This window comes from Cryptomeria japonica, chromosome 10 (assembly GCF_030272615.1).
Source record: "Cryptomeria japonica chromosome 10, Sugi_1.0, whole genome shotgun sequence".
Taxonomy (NCBI): domain Eukaryota; kingdom Viridiplantae; phylum Streptophyta; class Pinopsida; order Cupressales; family Cupressaceae; genus Cryptomeria; species Cryptomeria japonica.
Window position 1 is genome coordinate 781,468,198 of NC_081414.1, and position 23,627 is coordinate 781,491,824.

General features: G+C 34.8%; 1 protein-coding gene across 1 annotated transcript; it reads right to left on the reverse strand.

Annotated features, from left to right (window-relative positions):
- Positions 1–5,670: 5,670 nt before the first annotated feature.
- On the reverse strand, positions 5,671–8,316 carry LOC131859560 (G-type lectin S-receptor-like serine/threonine-protein kinase At2g19130). Its single transcript, XM_059213471.1, has one exon. The coding sequence runs from the start codon at positions 8,290–8,292 to the stop codon at positions 5,911–5,913; it is 2,382 nt and encodes a 793-aa protein (XP_059069454.1). The 5' UTR covers positions 8,293–8,316; the 3' UTR covers positions 5,671–5,910.
- Positions 8,317–23,627: the final 15,311 nt, after the last annotated feature.

Here is a 23,627-nt window from a genome sequence, read left to right on the forward strand (position 1 = left end):
TTCACGTTCAATTTCTTCCTTTATAGCAAGGAGACTGAATTATTTGAAGCCATCTCTTGGCTTAGCATACACCTGTTGGCTCTCCTTCAGCTTCCCCACTATATTTCTTTCAACCATCTAAGATAGCTTCTCATTAACATCATATAACATCATCTCGACCTTGTCCCATTTTACTAATTTGCTAGCAATATCACTAGTAACCCTCCAAACCCTATCATCATTTTCCTCCATCGCTCATTTGTTAACCCTAGCCCACATTTTTACTATTGTACTTAAGGCCTATTTCTATTTGTTATTTTCATTTAAAATTGCAAGAAGAGTCATTTTATAGCCATGTGTTGTTGCCCAATATCCTCTTCCAACTTAGATACCTTTGCTTCTAGATTAGGGGAGTTGGGATTGAGGATAGAAACATCTTGTCTAGGTGGGAAATGAGAAACCTCCCCTGAGGTAGTAGGAGAGTAGTCAGACTTGGAGGCCAAGGAGGACTCATATTCTTTCAAAGCCTCTTGCTCATCCAAATCAACCAGCTCCACAACTTTAGAAGGTGGGGTTTGGGTAATTTTTTGTTTCACCCACCTAATAGAGTTGAAACAGGTATGAATAAGCTTGGCTTTAGAAAAAGAAGAAACATTGCAGCTCAGTTTCAAACTACGGGCACTAGATAGCTCAACCACTAAATTTGAATTTGACAAGGGACCAAGAAAAATGAAGAGTGTCACATTGGATGCAGATAAAACTATGTGGAAGTTGTAAAGCCTTATAATTAGCCCTTGGCGAGAAGGAAGATAACTTTTTTTTTAAAATGTTATTCTTTCAAGTTCTTTTTTATTTATTTTGTAATATATGAAATTCTAAGATATCTTAAAAAAAAATTTCAGTAGTTTCTTGTATTCCAATAAGTTTATATTTATTCCAATTACTTGTGAAAACTAGACCCATAAAAGAGGCCACTAGGTATTAAATGCAATTTTAGAAAAAATAAACTTGAATTAAATAATGATTGTTATTTTTTAATTGAATTTTATGTTTAATATAATTATTATTTAAATTTAAATATTATTTAGTATATTAAATGAAATTTTATTAAAATTTAAAATTAAATATTGTTTTACTTTATCATAATTAATATATAATTTTATTTAAAATATATATAGACATTGATAAAAATATATTATTTTTTGGATAGTAGTAATATAATGTTTATTGTCATTTAAACAAGAGACACAATGCATCAAGTTCCTTCCAATAGTGTCATTAGTTTAGATTATAAAAAAAAGAGTCTGGTATGATGTTTTAATTATAGAAAACTCATTCACTTACATGAAAAAATCTAAAATTACATTATTAATAAAATAATTTAAAATATAGTGCGACATTGTAGATATTTGAATAAAAAGAAACAAATAAGTATTAAAAAATAATAAATTAAAATTGTTCTATTATATTAAATTTTATTCCTTTTTAAATTCATCTAACAATAGTAAAATACACCAAAACCAAATTTCATAAGTTTAACCATGTAAAATTAGAATGGATTATTTACAAGAAATAACTGAGAAATAAAACTATAAAAAGAAGCAAGGCTAAGATTAAAAAAACATTTTGTTTTTAATTAAAGGATCAAATGGGTTTTAAGGGAGCCCAAAACCCACAATATCAAAAGAAGAAAAGAATCATTGCTATCAACTAAGAATCAACAAGCATACAAAACTAACCAAAAAATCACAAAAGAAAACACCTAATTTAAGTTCTTAAGGGCCTCTTCCACTTCAACCTCCAATTGGGTATTATTCATGGCAAACTTCTTCATGTCTTTAGCATTTTGGGCCACTTGCTTTGTCATTTTCTTGTTGCTTTCTCTAGCTCAAATACATAGTCTTTTTCCCACCTCTTGAGCAACCTGTTTACTTTTCTCCATAGAATCAAGATCTATATAAAAATACTTGATCTCATGACCCTTTTCAAACTTTTCCAACATAATTCTTACTCTCTCTATAATGGATTTCGTGACGTTGAAACTAAAGTTGACCAAGCTAATTAAGTTGTCATTGATATTTTTTATAGTTCATCTCAAGCCTCTAATTCTACCTTCAAAGTCCTCCTTCATATGCTCAATATATTTCACTACTTTTTTGTAGAGGTCACTACATTACTTCATTCTATTTCAAGTCATTCACAACTAGTCTCCTTTGTATTATCCACTTTGATCTTTAGTCAAAAAATGGAAATATTAATTTTATGAAACAAAAAAAATTGCATCCTAAAATAATCCACAATTGCAAGCAAATCCTAGGGGTTTTCCTTGTCCAAATTTAATAGTGGATAATTGACACTCAAATCTCTAGGAAATGGAGTTCTCAATCTATCCCTATCTCTTTCTTTGGACGAAAACTCTAGTGATAGACTTCTAACATCGTCATGACCTCTTTTCATCTTTTAATTTATTTTTCATCATAACTCAGAGGTAGGATTTCTTGAGACACCGAGGCAAGGGAAGCATCTCTAATATTAAGGTTTCTTTTACAACCCTTCTTACCTTTCTCTTTAACCCCTTCATGTACTGACTCATCAAAGTCTTCAGTATCCACCCACTCCCCTCATAAAATGGGGAATCATCTCCTTCTATGTTAAAATCCTCCCCTCTCCAAATTACCCTTCATATATTTAAGTTTAAAATGCTCCATTCAAAGTAAAATCAAACCCTCATGAAGATTTTCTTATCCTTCTTATGTTCTTTTAGGCTCAAATCTAAAGAGGATAATAGAAAGATTGGAAAAGAAACCCTATTCTTATTGCTAAAATGGTTTAAGAGGGTAATATGATAATTATACACGAGCAAAAAACACCCATCTAAAGTGAAGTACTGAATGGTTACCTTCAACACTTCATCCCACAAAGGTTTAATGGTGTCCATCTTGTAGCCTCCCTTGTATTTGACCAGATGCTTAGTCTCTTTGTCCTTTATAAAATTCTAGACCTTGACCTCTCCAGATTTCCTATCTTTGAAGAATTTTTTGCCCACAATACTCAGCCTAGTTAGCTCACCAACCACCTTCTTTGTTAGCTTGAAATTTCGCCCATAAATAGTATAATGACCTTTCTTCCATCCCTTGGCAAATATTTTTGGTAGATTATGGTTGTAGCCATAGAGTCTTTCAAAGTAGGAAGTGACCCCCCTTTCTCCAAAATCCTCCAAATGCTGAAATTCTTCCTAATGTTGTCACACATTAATGACTCCAGTATGTTCCTATCGCCCCCCATCTCTATATACCTCTAAGAATTCAGACAAAGAACAATGCAGGCTCTAGAAATGGAAACGCTTCAAGAAAGATAATACCTTCACTTATCAATATATCAATTCATATAAGGGCCCAAAAAACACCCACAAAGTGTGCCGAAATTAGTACCATTATTAAACTAGTAGATCTAGTCATTATTATACTGAATGGAGTTGCCTTCTTCTATGTGGATCCTATCATAGGCCACCAAGTCCTCCAATTTAGTAGGCCTCCGAAAACTTATTAGGTATATAAAATTTATCAAATGAATCAATAATTTCAAGTGATCCCTTTACCCATGTTTCTATAGTCCAACTTTCCTTGGCATCCTTTTTAAGACAATCGACTATGTTATTTGAGTCTCCTTCAAACCAAAATTTCCTAAAACTAGATTTGAAGGCTAAAAGAATCCCATGGTAGGTTTCCATAACTTTATCAAGGTGATTGTTCTAGTTTCCCAAAGGGAGTGCCATCATTGCCAAGGCCCCACCATACTCATCTCTTAACACTCCCATGCAACCAACTGAACCCAAATTTCCCTTCGTTGCCACAAAAAATATATTTTTTACCTATACACAAGTGTTATGATTCATATGTGCTTATAGAGGATTCTAAAAATAGTGCACTATTATTGTGATTGTCAATCACTAATAATAGATAGAAAAAAAAATTGTTAGTGATATGAATCATTAGTTATAGATGATTTGTACTCATATTTGAAAGATAAACAATATGTTAAAAAAAAAATTCAAATACATAATTAAATATATTTGAAATAATTTTTAAAATGAAATAATTTAAAAACCAACAATATAATTTTTTAATAAAATATTTTACTTAGGATGTTAATTTTCATATTATGTTTTTCCTCTTGAATGTATAAAATATTTACTATTGTAATAATTGTCAGTCATTAATGATAGATAACTTAAATTTTTACTAGTTATATTAATCATTAATTGTAAATGATTTCTAGTCATATTTACAAGACAGATGATAAATGAATCAAATTTTACAAATACATAATTATATATACTTAATATACTTAATATAATTAAAAAAGAATAATTAAAAAATTAACAATATAATTTTATAATTAAATATTTTACTAAAAAAATTAATTTTCATATTAGTTTCCAACCCCCATTCAGTCAAACAACCACAAAGGGTAAACACTTACAGAGGAAATCATAATTCTATGTCGCTCTCGTCATCAATATAAACCCACCTTTCATAGAAGCTGCAGTGGAGCCGTTGGTAATGTCATATGTCCTTGCCTCATTTATTTCCAAAGTCTCCACTTTAATTATTGTATGCACAATTCTACCCAAAAAAAGGTAATATAAAAAATATTTCATTCTATGAATTTAATATGATTCAACATCAAAAAATCAACTGAATTGTAATATATAATATAAAAAAGATAAAATCGAATTTTATACCTATTGTTTGTGATGTGGACCAATAATAAGAAAGAAAATTGATATTTATATAATTGTGTAAAATAAAAAATAAATGTAAACAATAGAAGTTTCATTCAATTTTTTTAATTTTGTGATGCGATTGGTTTAACTAATAGAAAAATTGAAAGCCATGAATGCATAAGTATCATGCCTTTGGCTAGAACTAAAAATTTAATAATAATGAATAGATATTTTCATTTGAGATTAACATTTAAGTGAGAAACTTTTACAATGCATACATGAATGAAATGTGAGTGATTCCATTTTTTATTAACATTTTCATCTCCATCATTTAAATTTAAGAAATCACTTAAATCTACATCATTTAATTACCAAAACTTGCGAGAGTATAAATTGACTTAAAGTTAAACAATATCTAAATTTTAGGAAGAAATAGTATAATTTAAATTTCCACTATTTACATAGAAAATCAGTCTTATAAAGCAAGCTTACTAAATTGAAACAAAATCTTAAATTTCACCACCCTTTAATGTTTTAAACATGTCATACAATATGTAATATAAAGTATATTAATAGTACTCGTATATTTGAATGCAAACTAAATTACACGAATATCAGTTAAATTTTGGTTAATCTTTTAAAATCATAGTGAGTGACAAACATAGAGGCGTATGGAATAAATGTGTAAATAGATGTGGTGCACATCTCCAAAATGATAGAGATCCAAAAAGTGGCGTTAATGATGCAAAATGATAAAAAGAGTTTTGAATAAAATTATTCTTGTGTTGAATTCTAAAAAAATTGTATATAAGATCCAAATGAATTTTGCCACTCATATGATTAAAAACTAAGTTTTAATATTACATTTGAATTATCAAAAATATGAAATTTATAAAAAAAATTAAAAACATACTAATCGTAATTGATTGTACTTAAAAAAAAAATCATCACAATAATACTATGACTAACGACCAGTACTAATAACTTTTATTAATTTTAAATTCTGTTCTACAAATGTAAAAGGAAAAAAACTGGTAAAATTATGGATATGGACGATTAAAGGAATATTTCAGAATATTTCCCACCGCCCATTTATTTCGTACTACATAAAGATGAAGTTGCTGCAAATTAGTCAACATGACAGCTATATCTATCATAAACCTTTCATTTAAAACCTGCTACTGTTTTGCGTGTACAGAACCAGTTTATATGGGAGGATGTTTACCGCAGTGATCGTTGTCGTCGTGAACCTGACCCAATAGGACCTGTAGAGACCTCGGAATTTTTGGCACACGAGCCTCCATTCTGCCTTCCAATATCTTCACCACTTCACTCATGCTCGGCCTCTCATTCTCATCGTCTTGAATGCACAGCCCACCCACCATAGCGGCTCTTCTCACCTCTTCGATATCCGCCTCACTTGCTATCCTTGCGTCCACAACGTCTAATATGTTTCCGCTCTGAATCTGAGATGAAGCCCAGATAGGAAAGTACAATCTACTTACCTCCACCGTTAAATCCAGATTTCTTCGGCCTGATATAATTTCCAACAACGTCATGCCAAAACTGTATACGTCCGCCTTGGGAGTGATAGGGAGGCCGGAGATCCACTCAGGAGCCACGTACCCACGAGTTCCTCTTGTGGTTGTCAGTACTCGGCTGAAATCTCTACCTACCAGCTTTGCTAGCCCAAAATCTGCCACCTTTGGGCTGAAGTCGCTGTCGAGGAGAATGTTTTCAGGCTTGATATCGCAGTGAATGATGCGATCCCTGCATTCCTCATGCAGATAAACCAATCCTCTTGCAGTGCCCAATGCGATCTGAAACCGGGTCTTCCAGTCCAACACTTTCTCTACGTCTTCCGGCTTACAGAAGAGGAAGGAATTTAAGGAACCGTTGGGCATGTAGGCATAGACCAGTAACCTTTGTGAATGTTCTATACAGAATCCCCACAGCCTAACCAAATTCACGTGCTGTAATCTGCCAGTGGTGATTATTTCAGCACGGAATTGTTTTTCTGCTTGCGTAGAACCCTCTAATCTTTTAACCGCGACAGGCGTTTTGTCCGGCAGAGTTCCTTTGTAAACAGAGCCGAATGCTCCGCTACCCAGCTTATGCCTGAAATTCTCCGTTGCAATTCGCAGCTCTTTGTAACTGAACTTTCTGAGCGACAATGGCACTTCCTCTTCAAGGTTTTTCTTCGACAGCCTTCGACGTTTCCACAGAATAAATACCGCTGACAGGAGAGCCGAAAGAACAAAAAATGATGCGGTGGCAGAAAGTAAAATTGTAAGTGCAGGGGTTTTGTTGCTTTGCTCTGATATCAAGTGTGGGAACTCAGAAGCAGCCAGCCTGACGAAGACGGATAGGCCCTCAGACGAAACGCTCATTCCAAATAAATCTCCAAACCACAATCTGCAGACAGGGGAATCAGAAATAGCTAAAGCAAAGGCTGTGCAGGAGCAATTGTTGAGACATGCAGCCCGGCAGCCTTGCTGTGTTGGCTCGTTGTTGATTAAGACAGCTTCTTTTTCGGGCAAGTATTGGTTCTTGGCTTCCAAGAAGCCGTCGGTTGTTCCCTCCGTGACAGAGCATTGCAAGGGTTTTCGCCTAGCACACCCACTTGACCACCAACCTTGAGAGCCATGCTTGGGGGTGAAGCCCTGGACACAACTACACACATCATTCGCATTGCACAGTCCATTTGCCCCGCAGATTTCATAGTCACTGCATTGACCTCGGTATGTCGACCACCTGAAACTCCATCTACCATCATCCATCCAGAAGTAAAGTTCAAATTCGCCGTTCTCATCTAACAGAAACCGCCCCGTGATCATATGATCAATCGGGTTTAGGCCAAAATGGATATATATTCTTGAAGCAGAAAGCGTCACACATGACGCTTGAATTTTCTTCTGACCTTCCAATTCTGGAACCTTAGAAAAATGATTGTGTCCAATGCAGTCTCCACTGGACCAATATGGAACAGTGTTGTTAAAGAACATCACCATCTGCGTCTTCCCTGGAGACATGTCCATTCCGAAAGAGAAGAGCCCACTGGCAGGATCCGAAGAACTCTTCCAGGAAGTCAGCTTCATGCCTTTCCACATATTCATGCCAGGCAACCATGTATCTGTGGGGTGCGCGAAACTCTCCCAAACAATTGCTGACTCGTTGTGGGCGTCCAGCATAATGAAATTACCAGAGTCCGTTATTACAGCCCGTGATCCTTTCTCGCCAATATCAGTCCACCAAACTGACCGGCCCTCTCTATCAAGCAATCTGAGATGACCTTCTCTCGAAAACTTGAGAACGCCAGGCATGTTTCTGACAGGATTATCTCTGTTAGCCACCCAAACTATGGCTTTCTGAGAGGTTGGTGCATACCAGATGCCAATATACCAATTATTCGTTCCCGTGGGACTGAAAAATCCCAATGCAAACGTGCCATTCTTGGAAATTAGGGTCTGATTTCCAGTGAGCGAAGTCCCCAATCGAAGCGTATCGCCACCATCCAAACTTACACCGCTGCAATTATGCACTGCAATACTAACAGTTATGGCTATGAACAAATACTTCACCGCCATCGAGGTAGTGCGTAGATGGTGATATGTTTCTTTGTATACTTTCGAGTTTAAATAGAAAAAAAATAGGCTACGCAATGAAGAACATGGCTGAAGTAGTGCCGTCAATTCCAAACGTCCAAGTCGGAGAAGATCAGTACAAGGTTAGTGCCACAGTCAATTCTAGAATGGCATGGCACTTATTTTCATTTTTGATCATTACGTACCAAACAAATCAAAAGATTATTATTCGTTTCAAACAGCTAGTTTTGTTCCTTTTTCTGTTTTCCTTCTTTATTTTTTTCTTTTCTCAAGAGAAATAGTGTCATGAATTTCTTTTCAATAGAAGTAATTTGAATAGCCTTCACCAACTGTAAGACGTAAAAAACGTCAACATATCTCTAGAAGGCATATCATTCAACGGAGCATTACGGGGAATCAAATACAGAAAGGATTTGATAGCGCACTGACTGCACACCGTTCTTTCACCACTCACGCGTTCTTTCTAATTAGTCTTCACGACTGTAAGTAAGTCGAGTCTTTTCTTAAGGGAGATGTATCGCGTAAGTCCAGTCGTCTGTGTCGGTCGAGAGACGGACATGTAGCGATAAACGCGAATACAGAATCTTTTCTATATTTTGATGAAGATGACTTCCATTAACAACAACTGGAATTTGGACCCACACGTTTAATGGTCAATTTGATAAAAAAAAATTATAGTAACAAAGCTGTTAAATAGATGATTCTTTATAAATAAATTTTAATTAGATGGAAAAAAAAAAAAATTAAATTTTTATTATAAATTAGATAAACAATTATTGTAAGGTAGTAAAAAATAATTAGAATTCAAAATCATTTATTATTACTAAAATTCTATTTTTCTTAAAATTTGTTACATTTAAGTTATATTATTTGTGAAACTCTTAAATTAGTATTTTCTTTTTTCAATATCAATGTACTTTAAGGGTGTTTTTAATTTGATATACACTTCTTTATAGAATTTGAAAGATTCTTTCATGAAAGTGTAATTGACTTTGTGGTAGGAAATCTCACTAGTTATATGAAGGTCCTAAGTTTGGTTGTCAATGTATCTAATATTCTAATTAATGTGCCTCTAATATATAGTAGGAACCAATACAAACCTTGTAACAAATTAGTAAAATATGCAAAATGACTCAAATAACTCTTGTACATGAATGAACACTAATTAACTTGATATTTTAAAAAAAGAATAAACTTTGAGAATTACAATTTCTTCATGAGAATGAAGTGTTAAATTGTCATTGATTATTAATTTTTTATTATTTAAACTTGAAGTTACAATTAACAAGAGAAATTAAATGTTACAGTGAGCAAAACTACTATGACTAATAATATGGAGGGCCTTAGGATGCCACACGAAAAAGCTCAATATCTTAATGTTTCCCTTTCAACCACTCATACTTCCCCTTCCATTTTGGTTTGTGGTAAGGGCAAGGTTAGACCCAAAAAAATAAAGGACCTTTAGTTTGAACTCGTAGTAGGGATAAAGGTAAGTAGGTTAATGCGAGTGATATGGAGGAATGTCTTCATATCAACAGGGCTTTGATTGATAAAAATGTTAAGATTGTTCAATGTTGAACGAAATTGTTTAATTTCTTGATTTTTAGACCATGTTTTCTTTGTTTTTGTTACTACTATCCATTGTGACTTGAGGTTTGGTTTGTCTCTAAAGACTGTTTATTTTTTTATGGGTTTCGGGTCCCTATAAAAATTATTTTACACTAATTAACAAAAAAGAGAGATAAATTAAATAGTCTCATTAATATTTATTAAAAATGTTAAAGACTAAAAAAAATAGCTACGAAAAAAATAAATTATTTGCAACTATTTGCAACTATTTGCAACTACGACATTAAATTATTCGCAACTATTCTCATTCAACTCCTATTAGTATTACAAAAAAAAAAAATTTAAATGAATTAATTTTATCAAGGTAGTAATAGGTAATAAATCGGAGATGAAAAAGAAAAAGGAAAAGTCAATTCGTTTTAAGTTCTGTGTGTGGGAAATGAAGGTGACAGAAACACAAAAGTTAGTTTCAAAGGGCCCACACACCAATGAGACTCTTGGTGTAATTTATAGGAACTATATTGAATAGCTCAACTTCCCAAGGGGTGTCCCATTGTTCTCTATCTCTCAGGATTCCAAAGGTCTCACTCTGTTGGTATTTTGGATATGTTGATATCGTTTTGTCATTGATGTCAACACCTATTAACACTTATCAACTCTAGTCAGCCTACTAACACTTGGTCATGTTCACCAGCAAGCAAGTGACTTATGCACAGTCATCGGTATCTAGTTCACTGATAGGATATATTGTTCACCAGCACTTGGAATGACATGGAAAACACTTGGCTATGTCGAAGACATTGTTTGGACACTTTGTCTTGGAGATTTGTTCATTGGATCATTCGTGTTTGCATATTTGTTGTTACCGACAAATAGGTCCGTATAAGCACCGACAGGCTTATCTATTCTAGATCAGCACAATATGCTATGGAGATGATTTTATTGTTATTGTAAATGCATTGAACTGACATCATGCATCAGATATTGTTTTATTTGTAATTCATTTTATTGTAATATCTTTTAGAGCCGACCTACTAAAATTGGTCTTAGGTTATGGTATAAATGTAAGATCTTTTTTGTAAGATCAGTATGCGAATGTAAAGAAGGATTATAATTTGGTATATGTGAGAATAAGAAGAGCTATACACGCAGACATCATTTGAAGGTTGAAGGAAGGTTTTTGTGAAGGCATATCAGAACTGAACCGGTACTGAATCTAGCATATGAAGATGTTATTTTGAGCAGTACATTATTATTGGACTTAACCATCCAATTGTAGTCAGTGTGACTACTATTTATGATTGAGCAGTGAGCTCTAGGCGCTTGGCCTTTCTGCATGTGCAGACCCCATTTGTATACACTTACTATCTGCAGTAGTATCATCTAATTGTGGGTAAGGTTTCCCACCATGGTTTTTCCCCTTACAGGGTTTCCGCGTACAAATATTGGTGTTATGTGTTGTGGATGTCATTTGTTCTTTGTTTCATGCATTAATCTTTACCGGTACTGTAATTAACTGACAAACTATCTACCGACATTAAGTTTTGGTTTACTGGTATTAAGCATTAAGTTTGGTTAAGTTGTTTTTGGTTTAAATTTATTTCACAACTGATTCACCCCCCCCCCTCTCAGTTGTCTCTAGGAGCTAACAATTGGTATCAGAGCCTAGTCCTCTTTTTGGAGAAGTTTAATAGCTTGAGGAGATCCAATATCTTCTAACTATTTCAGGAAGGACAACCCTAAACTTGATGGAACCAATTATGGGATATGGAAGATCAAGATGGAGACACATCTAAATTACATTGGGAAGGACATCTGGGAAGTTACAAGAATGGCTAGAATGCACCTACTCCTGGTAAGCCTAATCCACCTACCTTAGGAAAAGATGAAGAAAATGATTGCAAAGCAAGAGAAGCCCTTTTGGGTGCATTATCAGATCAACAAATCATGGGATTATCAGACAGGTCTATTACTAAAGATATATGAGACCACTTGGAAACATTGAATGAAGGAGATTCCATAGTCAAAATTGCAAAACTTGAAAGCTTCTGAGTCAGGTATGAAAATATGAAAATGGAAGAAGATGAAAGGATTTATGATTTTATGGAAAGAGTTAATGAAATTGTTCTGGGTATTAAATGTTGTGGAGGAACCTTAAGTGAAGATGAAATTGTTTCAAAATTTTTAAGGGGATTGCCACCGGCATACAAAATGAAATTTACAGCTATAAATGAGTTAAGAACAATGCCTAGTAGATGAGTAACTAGGGATACATTGATTGGAAAACTTTCAGCTTTTGAAATTGAGGAATTTGGTCCTGTTGCTACTATAAAGATAGATTTAGCTTTTAAGGCATCAACATCATCTGCACCATCATTTGACAAATCCAATTGGAAAGCCTTTTATGCAAGAGAACTTGAAGAAAGCAAGAGAGAAAATGAAGAACTTGAAGAACTAGAAGCACTATTTGCAAGGAAAATGCCTAAAGGTCTAGTTGGAAGTAAGTATGAAGGTAAAGCACCCTTTAAATGTTTTAACTATAATAAGATTGCTCATATGGCCTCAAGATGCCATGATAGACATGCTAGATTGAGAGAAGAAGCTAGAAGAATATACAAGCCTAACCCTAAATATCAGAGATACTGATTTAAGAAGAATAAAGACAAATCTTGTTATCTTGCTGATGAAAGAGTCACTGATGATTCTAATGATGATCTGACAAACAATGGATGGGTTTTTGTAGCTATAACAGAAGATCAATTAACACCTACTGTTCAATTGATAGAATAGGCACTGGCAGCTAAAATTGGAGTTAAGGATGAATGGATCATTGATTCGGGATGTTCAAATCATATGACTAGTGAAAAAAGTAAATTCTTGACTTTTCAAGAATATAATGGAGGTCTAGTAAGATTTGGAGATGATAAAGCTTGTTTGATCAAAGGAAAAGGTACTATATCTCTTGATGGTAAGCATAATACTGACAATGTTTACTATGTTGAAGGTTTAAAGAATAATCTACTGAGTGTTGGTCAGTTAGTTGAAAAAGGATTTCAGTTACAATTCAAGAATGGGAAATGCAAAATTATGAACAGAATTGGTTTGGAAATTGCAACCGATAATCAAACTAGAGGTAACATCTTTCATTTGAATAACAATGAAAAGGCATGCTTGATTGCACACATTGATGAAAGTTGGCTATGGCACAAGAGACTCTGTCATGTAAATTTTGATTGCATTATGAAAATCAGTACTACTAAGGCAGTAAGAGACTTACCCAAGATTGTCAAACCTCAGAATCCGGTATGTAAGGAATGTCAATTTGGAAAGCAAGTTAGAGAATCTTTTAAAGTATTCCAGAAAAATCCAATAATGCTCTTGACTTAGTTCATACTGATTTATGTGGTCCAGCTAGAACTAAAAGCTTACAAGGTGATAGATATTTCATTATAATCATTGATGACTATTCTAGAATGTGTTGGGTTACTTTTCTCAAAGAAAAATCAGAAGCACTTGGGAAATTCAAACTATTCAAGGCAATGGTAGAAAATGAAACCGGTAAGAAAATCAAATGTCTGAGATCAGATCAAGGAGGTGAATTTACATCTAAGGAATTTAATACATTCTATGAAGTAAATAGAATCAAAAGACAATTATCAGCACCCCAGACACCACAACAGAATGGAGTTGTAGAAAGGAAAAATAGAACTATCTTGGATGCAGCTAGAAGTATGTTATCAGAAGAAAATCTACCACATGTATATTGGAGAGAGGCAGTAAGCACAACAATTTACACATTCAACAAAGTTCACATCAAAGGTGAAACTAGTAAGACCCCTCATGAACTATGGTTTTGTATTACTCCTACCCTTAAATATTTTAGAATATTTTGAAGTAAATGCTATATCAGAAGAGATGAGTATATTGGGAAATTTGATCTTAGAAGTGATGAAGGAATATTTCTTGGTTATTCATCTAAGAGTGAGGCATATAGATGTTTTAACAAGAGATTGCAGAAAATTGTTGAGAGTACAAATGTGAAGATTGATGAACAGTTTAGAGGAACTTCAAGGTATATAGACTCTGAACCGGCAACAGAGATACTGACAAATGAGCCTACATTGAACACACCGGTACAAAATGAAGATCTAGTTACACCGGTATCATCTGAAAATTCCACTATAACTAAAGAACAACAACAAACAAAGACACCCTGATATGTAAGATTGAACCACTCTGAAAATTAGATAATTGGCAACAAGTATCAAGGAGTTATGACAAGAGGAAGACTAGAAAATGAAGAGGTATGTTTTATTTTTCAAATTGAACCATCATCAATTAATGAGGCATGTGAAGATAAACACTGGATTAAAGTTATGGAAGAAGAATTAAAACAAATTGAGAAAAATAATACATGGATATTAGTTCCCAGGCCTAAAGACAAAAATGTAATTGGAACAAAATGGGTATTCAGAAACAAACTTAATGAAGATGGTAAGGTAATCAGAAATAAAGCAAGACTAGTGTATAAGGGATATTCTTAGAAAGAAGGAATTGATTATAATAAAACCTTTGCACCGGTAGCTAGAATTGAGGCAGTTAGATTATTCTTGGCTTTTGCAGCACACATGAACTATAAAGTATATCAAATGGATATTAAATGTGCATTTCTGAATGGAGACCTTGAAGAAGAAGTTTACATTGAGCAACTTGATGGATTTTCTTTGATAGATAATAAAGACATGGTTTGCAGTTTAAGGAAAGCTTTGTATGGTTTGAAGCAAGCTCCAAGAGCTTGGTAAGCTAGATTGGACACATATCTTTTGAAGACTGATTTTTCTAACTTATACTATAAAGTGACTAATGATGACATCTTGGTTATAGAATTTTTTGTTGATGATATAATCTTTGGTGGAGAAGATGGATTATGTAAAGACTTTTCTATTAAAATGCAACAAGAATTTGAAATGTCTATGATTGGAGAGATTAAATTATTTTTAGGATTGTAGATTTCACAGACTGATAAAGGTATATTCTTGAGTCAATCTAAATACTTGAAGGAGTTACTGAAGAAATTTTGTATGGAAAACTCTAAACCGATAAGCACACCTATGACTACAAAAGATAAATTATCACTAAGGGATGAATCTACACCTATTAATCCGACTAGGTACAAATCTATGATAGGAGGCTTACTGTATTTGACACAAACAAAACCTGATATCATGAATGGAGTATGTATTGTTTCAAGATTTCAGAGTAATCCTAAAGAAAATCATGAATCAGCAGTAAAAAGGATTTTCCGGTACTTACAAGGCACTACAAATCTAGGCTTATGGTATCCTAGAGATGAAAACTTTGAATTATGTGCATACATAGATGCAAATTGGGTAGGAGATGTGGATGACAAAAAAAGCACCACTGGCGGAGCATTTTTCCTTGGAAGTAGATTAATTTCTTGGTTGAGTAAGAAACAAAGTTGCACATCTTTATCAACAACTGAATCAGAATATGTAGCAACAACAACTAACTGTACACAGATATTATGGCTTAAGCAAATATTGAAGGGCATAAAGGTAAAATGCAAGGAACCTATAACTATTTATTGTGATAATACAAAAACAATTGATATATCTAAGAATCAAGTGCTACATTCTAAAACTAAACATGTTTCTATCAAACTGAATTTTCTGAAAGAGAATGTTGAAGCAAAAGAAGTAACACTAGTTTATGTAAATACTAAAGAGTAGATTGCAGTATTTTCACTAAGCCTTTGCCTAAGGAAACTTTTGAGTATCTCAAAGATCAGCTTGAGGTCATACCCCCACCGGTAGAAACTTAGACAGTTGATGTTTGTCATCAACTGGTAGAATTAACAGAGAAATCTTTTATTCCAGCTTTGATGAGGAAAGCTACTACTCAAGGGGAGTAGTTGGTATACTGAATAAGTTGGTATTTTTAATTTGAATCTAGTTTTTGTATTGCCTTGGCATTTGATGTCAAAGGGGGAGAGATTGATATGGAAAAATACAAGGAAAACACATGTTACCCCTAAGAGGTGAGATTGTTATTTTGGGGGAGATAGATTGCTCTCTGTATCTGTATCTGGATTCTGATTTTTGGTTTTGATCTCTTTTTGGGAGATTGTTGGTTTTTGGTATTTGGCATTTCTGTTTTGTCACTTTGATGGTTTTTCCATCTTGTGTTGCCATCAATTCCAAAGGGGGAGATTGTTGGTATTTTGGATATGTTGATATGGTTTTGTCATTGATGTAAACACCTATTAACACTTATCAACTCTGGTCAGCCTACTGACACTTGGAGAATTGGTTATGTTCACCGGCAAGCAAGTGACTTATGTACAGTCACCGGTATCTGGTTCACCAGTAGGATATATTGTTCACTGGCACTTGGAATGACATGGAAAACACTTGGTTATGTCGAAGACATTGTTTGGACACTTTGTCTTGGAGATTTGTTCAATGTTTCATTCGTGTTTTCATATTTGTTCTTACCAACAAATAGGTCCAGATAAGCACTGGCAGGCTTATCTATTCTAGATTAGCACGACATGCTATGGAGATGATTTTATTGTTATTCTAAATGCATTGAGCCAACATCATGCATTGGATATTGTTTTATTTGTAATTGATTTTATTGTAATATCTTTTAGAGCCGACCTACTAAAATTGCTCTTAGGTTACAGTATAAATGTAAGATCTTATTTGTAAGATCAGTATGCGAATGTAAAGAAAGGATTATAATTTGGTATATGTGAGAATAAGAAGAGATATACATGCAGACATCATTTGAAGGTTGAAGGAAGGTTTTTGTGAAGGCATATCAAAACTGAACCGGTACTGAATCCAACATATGAAGATGCTATTTTGAGCAGTACATCATTATTGGATTTAACCATCCAATTGTAGTCAGTGTGATTCCTATTTGTGATTGAGCAATGAGCTCTAGGCGCTTGGCCTTTCTGCATGTGTAGACCCCATTTGTATACACTTACTATCTATAGTAGTATCATCTGATTGTGGGTAAGGTTTCCTGCTATGGTTTTTGCCCTTACAGGGTTTCCATGTACAAATATTAGTGTTATGTGTTGTGGATGTCACTGCTTTTCTGTTTCATGCATTAATCTTTACCGGTACTATAATTAACTGACAAACTGTCTACCGGCATTAAGTTTTGGTTTACCGGTATTAAGCATTAAGTTTGGTTAAGTTGTTTTTGGTTTAAATTTATTTGACAACTAATTCACCCCCCCCCCCCCCCCTCTCAGTTGTCTTCAGGACCTAACACACTCTTGATGTCAGGTCATTGAGCAAAGTGGCTTAGGAATGACAACTCCAAGAACAAGTGATGTTTGATTTATAAGCCTGAATGCATTCCTAATACATGTTTGATATTGAAACTATGATGATTTAAGCTAGTATGAAGATGATGCTATGATAAGGATTAGTAAACTTATCCTAACAAGATATACTAGTCTAACATGGATATGCTATGGTATTAAAATGCTTCTAAATGCTATTATGTTTTAACAAAGAGAGGCTAAATGCTTAGTAAAAATAGTACAATATTGATGCATAAAAACTTCTATATCACTAGAAAAATGACTATAAGTTTGATGCACAAAGACTTCTATATCCAAATGAGAGAAAGAGAGCTCTATTTATAGGAAAAATAGGACAATGGATGGTTAAGATTGAGTAATCTTAGCAAGGGCTAGGATTGAAAGTTAATCAATCCATGTTTATAATTCTCACCAATGAAATGGTGACAATTATCAACAAGAGGTTGCTTGAGAGGAGATGCAAGAAGCATTAAATGCTTGAGAACATATAAAGGTTACCTTAGGAGGTAAGGTTAAGGTTAGGTTAGGGTCATCCATTGGATAGATCTTTTAAGCTTTTATCCAAGGGGTAAACTCTTGTGGAAGGGTTAAAGGGATAACCAAGTATAAAGCCATGAATGCTTGATGAGACCATTGGGTTATATGAAGGTTGAGTTAGAAAGAAAGTCTCTAACCATGAAGGGATGGGTGAGTTAACCATTAATGGTTTGGAAGAATTTGAAGGTTAACTTGTTGAAGACACAAATCCTTTAATGCATTTGAAAGACTTTGGAGGCTTTGAGAAGTGACTTCTCTTTTCTTAGAAATGTGACAATAATTAGGAGATAGATTAGGCTAAATTGGAAGGGTTTAGAAGAATTTAGAAGGGGGTTTAGAAGACAAGTGGGAGATGTAGGAAAATGCAAGTGGATGGAGGAAGATTTTAATTAAAATAAAATTACTTTATTTCAACAAAATAGATGCAACTTGCATAAATACAAGTGGGGGATTTAAATAAATAAATTAGATCTATTTATTTGCAAGGATAAATTTAATTAAAAAGGGAGAAAGGGGGAATTTAATTAAATAAAGTGATTTATTTAATTAAAAATAGAAAAGGTTTAGGTGAACTTAATTAAATAAATTGAGCAATTGATTTAATTAAATAGACGAATACGAAGAAAATAGAGGAATGGGGTTAAAATGAATATTAAATATTCATTTAGGAAAGTGGTTAGATTTATACATCTACATTTTGCCCCTCTTTGAAGTGACGTGTGTGTACATGTTGATTCAAAGAAAATTTTCTAGATATGATGTTTGTGTCAAAATGTTGATATGATTCCCCAGATTTGATGAACAATATTGATGATGCCCTTTCAGGAGATGAATCAAGGATTTTCAAAATATTTGTTGATATGATGAGTGTTGTTGAATTGATTTCAACATGAGAATATTGACTACGTTGAATGCAAATTATTGATTCATCTTCTGAAAATGATGTTGGTAAGGTTAAGAATGAAAAAGTGAGGAAAAGACATGCCCCACCTATTAACCTTGTTGATTTTACCCTATAAAAAGGTAATAACTAATTTGGTCTTGTGCCATTTGCACTTGTCTCCTTGTGATTGTGATAGGTGAGCTTTGACGAAGATGTCAGTTCAATATGCTTTGCACCGATTTGAGCACGTCCGATGACATCGAAAACCCACCGCCTTTGGCCCATCTCGAAGTGGTCGAAATCTCTCCACGTTTTTGATTGATTTTGATTATTTTGATCAAGTTTGTCAAATTTTTGGTCAAAATTTATTGAGTTAGCGCGTAGGTTAGGTCGCATAGCACATGCAATATACATGTTAGCGCATAGGGTTAACCTAGGTAGGTTAGCGCATGAGGAGCATTTGTTAGCGCGAGTGGAAGATAGGTTAGCGCATCAAAAGTTCTAGCACATAGGGTCAGCATAAAGGCACATGGGGAGTACCAGTTAGCAGAAAGGTGCATATGGGAGGTTGGGTAGCACGTGGTAGGGGTTTAGCATGTAGAGTGTGACTTCTAGCGCATTGATGAAAAAGGATAGCGCATGAGTAGCAGCTTAGCGCATAGGAACCCTGGTTTAGCATGTAGTGTCTAAAGTTGGTGAAAAAGGATTTGTGAAGGATTCATCGCGAGTCGAATAGATGAGATAGATGGTTTAAGTGTTGATACGTGTCTACTAATTGTTCGATTATGGGTCCCGATCGAATGTTTTTCCTGCTTTGTGATGATGTCCGATTTTGATATGCTGGTGTAGGATGATCTGAGTCTGTTGCTGTCAATATAGATTGCTTTCAATATGGAGTGCCAAGTTGGTTGATAGTTTTGATGTGGATCCTGATTTTCAGTTTAATGTGGATCTTTGATGTTTGCCTTGCGATATGAGTCCTGATTCTTGATTTCCAATATGATTCCTAATGTGATGCTTGTGGTATGGATTTTTGAATTGTTTTCTCAATATGGGTCTTGAGTTGATGCTTTTGGATTTTTGATATGGTTCTGATTTTTGATATGGGTCTTGATGTTGCTTGATTTCATGATATGGGTCTTGATTTTCAATATGGGTCTTTGATTGATTTCTTGATATGGGTCTTGAATATTGATATGGGTTAGATTTTTGATATGCATAGATTTGATTGATTTCTCAATATGGGTTAGATTGATTTCTCAATATGGGTCAGAATGATTTTCGATATGGGTCTGATTTTCAATATGGGTCTTTGATTGATTTCTCGATATGGGTCAGATTGATTTTTGATATGGGTCTAATTTTCGATATCGGTCTTTGATTGATTTCTTGATATGGGTCTTGATTTTTGATATGGATCTTTGATTGATTTCTCGATATGGGTCTTTGATTGATTTCTTGATATGGGTCTTAATTTTTGATATGGGTCTTGATTTTCGATATGGGTTTGACTTTTTATATGGGTCCTGATTTGATGCTTCATTGTTTCAAGTTGATTTTGTTTTGATTGGATATATTAGATAGATTTGGGAACTAATGATGGACACTTGTTGTTTTGCAGGCAGAGCTTAGTGTGCTTTAGTCTTGAGAGCAATTTTCAAGACCATGGTCATTGATTCCGCTGTTGTCACAAGCTGATAGAGATGTGATTGAGAGATGTAGGTTGTACTCTCTACTAGACATGCCTCCGTATATCATTAACCGAGGTTTTTTGACAACCTTAGTAGAGAGATGGCATAGTGATATGAACACATTCCACTTGGCTACAAGCGAGACGATAGTCACACCGGAGGACTATTATCAGATTCTAGAGATTCCTATGATTGGGGCCTTGTTTCCGCATGAGCAGACAGAGGAGGGTGGGACAAAGGCTCCTTGTCGCATCTTCTAGGATGATCAGATCAGTGGTTACGAGATTCCATGGTAGGAGTTCATGGATTTTGGTTACACTTTGCCGCCATTTGTACTAGCAGGTTTTATTGGTGGATTTTTGTTTCTTGGCCATAGGTAAAAGGGACTAGCTATGGGATGGGGATTGGTATTGGAGGACATGGTGATGTAGGGGTGCAAGTTTGCATGGGGGTCTTTTATGTTAGCCAATTTATACATAGAGCTTCACCAAGTGGTATATCTAGGATATAGTAGTTTATCAGCTGGGGTGACATTGCTATAGGTGTGGGCCTGGGAGCACATTCCTATATCGAGATCGCTTGCAGATAGGGATAGGCCAGTTGGTCGGGCATATGTGTATGGGTATATAGGTGTAGTTGTCTAGTGTAAGTTGGGAAAACTAGAGCATTGGCAAAGGGTACTGAATGATATTGATACGGTTATTTAGAGACCGTATATGGATTGTGAGGTATGGGCAGAGGATGAGCTCGAGATGCCCTATGTGTATATGTTGAGGTGTCTGATCAGGACGATGCCCTTTATTATCGAGTGATTCCTACATAGTCATGTTCTGCGACAGTATGGTAGGCAATAGGGGATGCCACAGGGAGCTTTCATATATGCTTGTTGACAATAGGATGTGCCAAAGTGGGGACCTATTTTGGATAGTGCAGCAGTAGTGGAGGAGTACATGTTGCTGACAAGGCAGATTTGGGATTACAGGGTCGGGGTTGTGGATGTAGGTATGACAGAGGAGTTCTTAGCATACTTTGTGGCACATGCAGTGGCACATATATTTGATCTGATAGAGATTCTGCCTACTTTTGATGATGATGAGGATCCACAGAGGTGAGGGGGACTTAGACAGAGAGATGAGGAGGGAGAGCAGATAGGAGAGGGAGGTGGAGATGGTGGAGGAGGAGGAGGAGGAGGAGGTGTCGGTAGGGGGAGAGGAGGTGGTTTAGATAGAGGGAGAGGATTAGATAGAGGAGGTAGACTTGTTCTTGGTACTGGTGGGGTTGGAATGGTAGAGGCTTTGCTAGTTGCGGTGCGTGGGATGGAGGATGATAAGCAACCTGCCAAGAGGAAGAGATCTGATTTTTTACCTCCACCAGCACCTCAAATAGGGATGAGTGTAGGTGGGGTCATGACACAGGTACCTGTTTATATTATGGTACCCACCCATCAATAGGATTTACAGATTAGAGCGCTACAGGTCATAGTGTAGGAGTTGCAGGAACAGGTGTTAGCGCAACAACACCAGATTGCGTAGATTATGGTAGAGCACAATATGGAGTGAGAGCATCGAGGTCGGGCAAAGGATCTTCCAGATAGATTGTAGAGAGTAACGGTTGGTGCCCTGATGCGAGACACACTAAGAGAGAGATACAATACTTGGCCATGGAGGCTGAGTATTATAGGCATCTATATGAGGAGGTGGTCCCTAGAGATCACAAAGCTCCTAGTTATGTTGTAGTGGCATCCAGTCAATCTAGCTACAGTCATACAAGGACATAGAGTAGGGTGTTACGAGGCTTGCTTGACATGATCCACCTGGTGGAGATCAAGGAGCTGAGACATCTACTCCCAGACTGCTAGCCTCAGGAGATAGTCATACTTGAAAGACTAGTCTCTATTGTATTTTGATCATTTGTGTTGCATTTTGACAGACATAAGATCCCTTGTATATTTCAACCATTTTTGGAGATATATATATATATATATATATATATATATATATATATATATATATATATATATATATATATATATATACATGGCATTGATTTTCTCTGATCCACATGTGATGTTATATTGATTATGCTTAGATATGCATTGATACGATGATTTCATGCTTAGATAAAAATTCTCTTGATTTGGATTATGATGTGAATATATGATTCATGATGAGATGAGTGAAAATGTGATGATGTATTGCATTGATGACTTTGATTTATGAGATGTATCTTGAAAATAATAAGTATGATAATGATGTGAGATGTATCTTGAAAATGAGATGTACGATAATGGTAATGATGATGATGCTAATGTAAGATTTTAAAATGATGTGCAACTAAATGCAAGTTTAAAATGATATGCAATTAAATGCATGATTTAAGATGATATGCAACTAAATGCAAGATTTAAGATGATATGCAACTAAATGCAAGTTTAAAATGATATGCAACTAAATGCATGATTAAAATGATTTGATTTTTTCATTGTCATTATTATGTAGCCACTTGTTTGTGCTCTATTTTGTTTGTCATCATTGAGATTTTGATATGATGGAAGTTAATACAAGCATCATGGTATAATTGAATCATAACGACTTGAGTAACACTTACATGGATTTTGATGTTACAAGACGACACAAGCATCAAGGTATAATTGAACCAAGACGGCCTGAGTATTTCTTGCATAAAATAAACAAGAGTTAACCATTTGTATTTGCAAAGTGGAAAATGAATTCAATGATATGTTTCCAATCATGTCTCGAGACACATTTGCACCGTACGAATGATCACCTCATAGACACAAAATAAAAGAAAAATATCAGATTCCTTCATTGTGTCTCTAGCTTGATGCATCCTTGAGTAGCTCAGGAGATCTAATAATTCAAAAAATTAAGATACAAAATAGTCAAAACCTCATGCTATATGTAAACAAATCATAATTCAGAAAATCATCCATCATGTGTGTGTTAAAGTTTTTAGTTTGATAATGGTCTTGTTTTCTAGCCTGATGAGTAGTTGTTGATGTTGTTTCCTTAGTATGTTGCAATCGTTATCAAAATGTTTAAAGTGAGATGAATGCTACCCCTAGTCATAGGTATCTATCGATGTCGATATATACATTGATCACCAAGCCATGGTAGGATATGATATGGAGACCTATTTCGAGATAATCAAGGAAAGTGACTATGCTAAGTATGTCTGGGATAATCCTATGTGAATAAGTGTTCTGGTGATGGCCATTAGCTGAGACTGAGATGGATCAACGATATGAGTCGAA

Coding starts and splice junctions, on each gene's coding strand:
- LOC131859560 (XM_059213471.1), bottom strand. CDS start 8,292: ATGGCGGTGAAGTATTTGTTCATAGCCATAACTGTTAGTATTGCAGTG.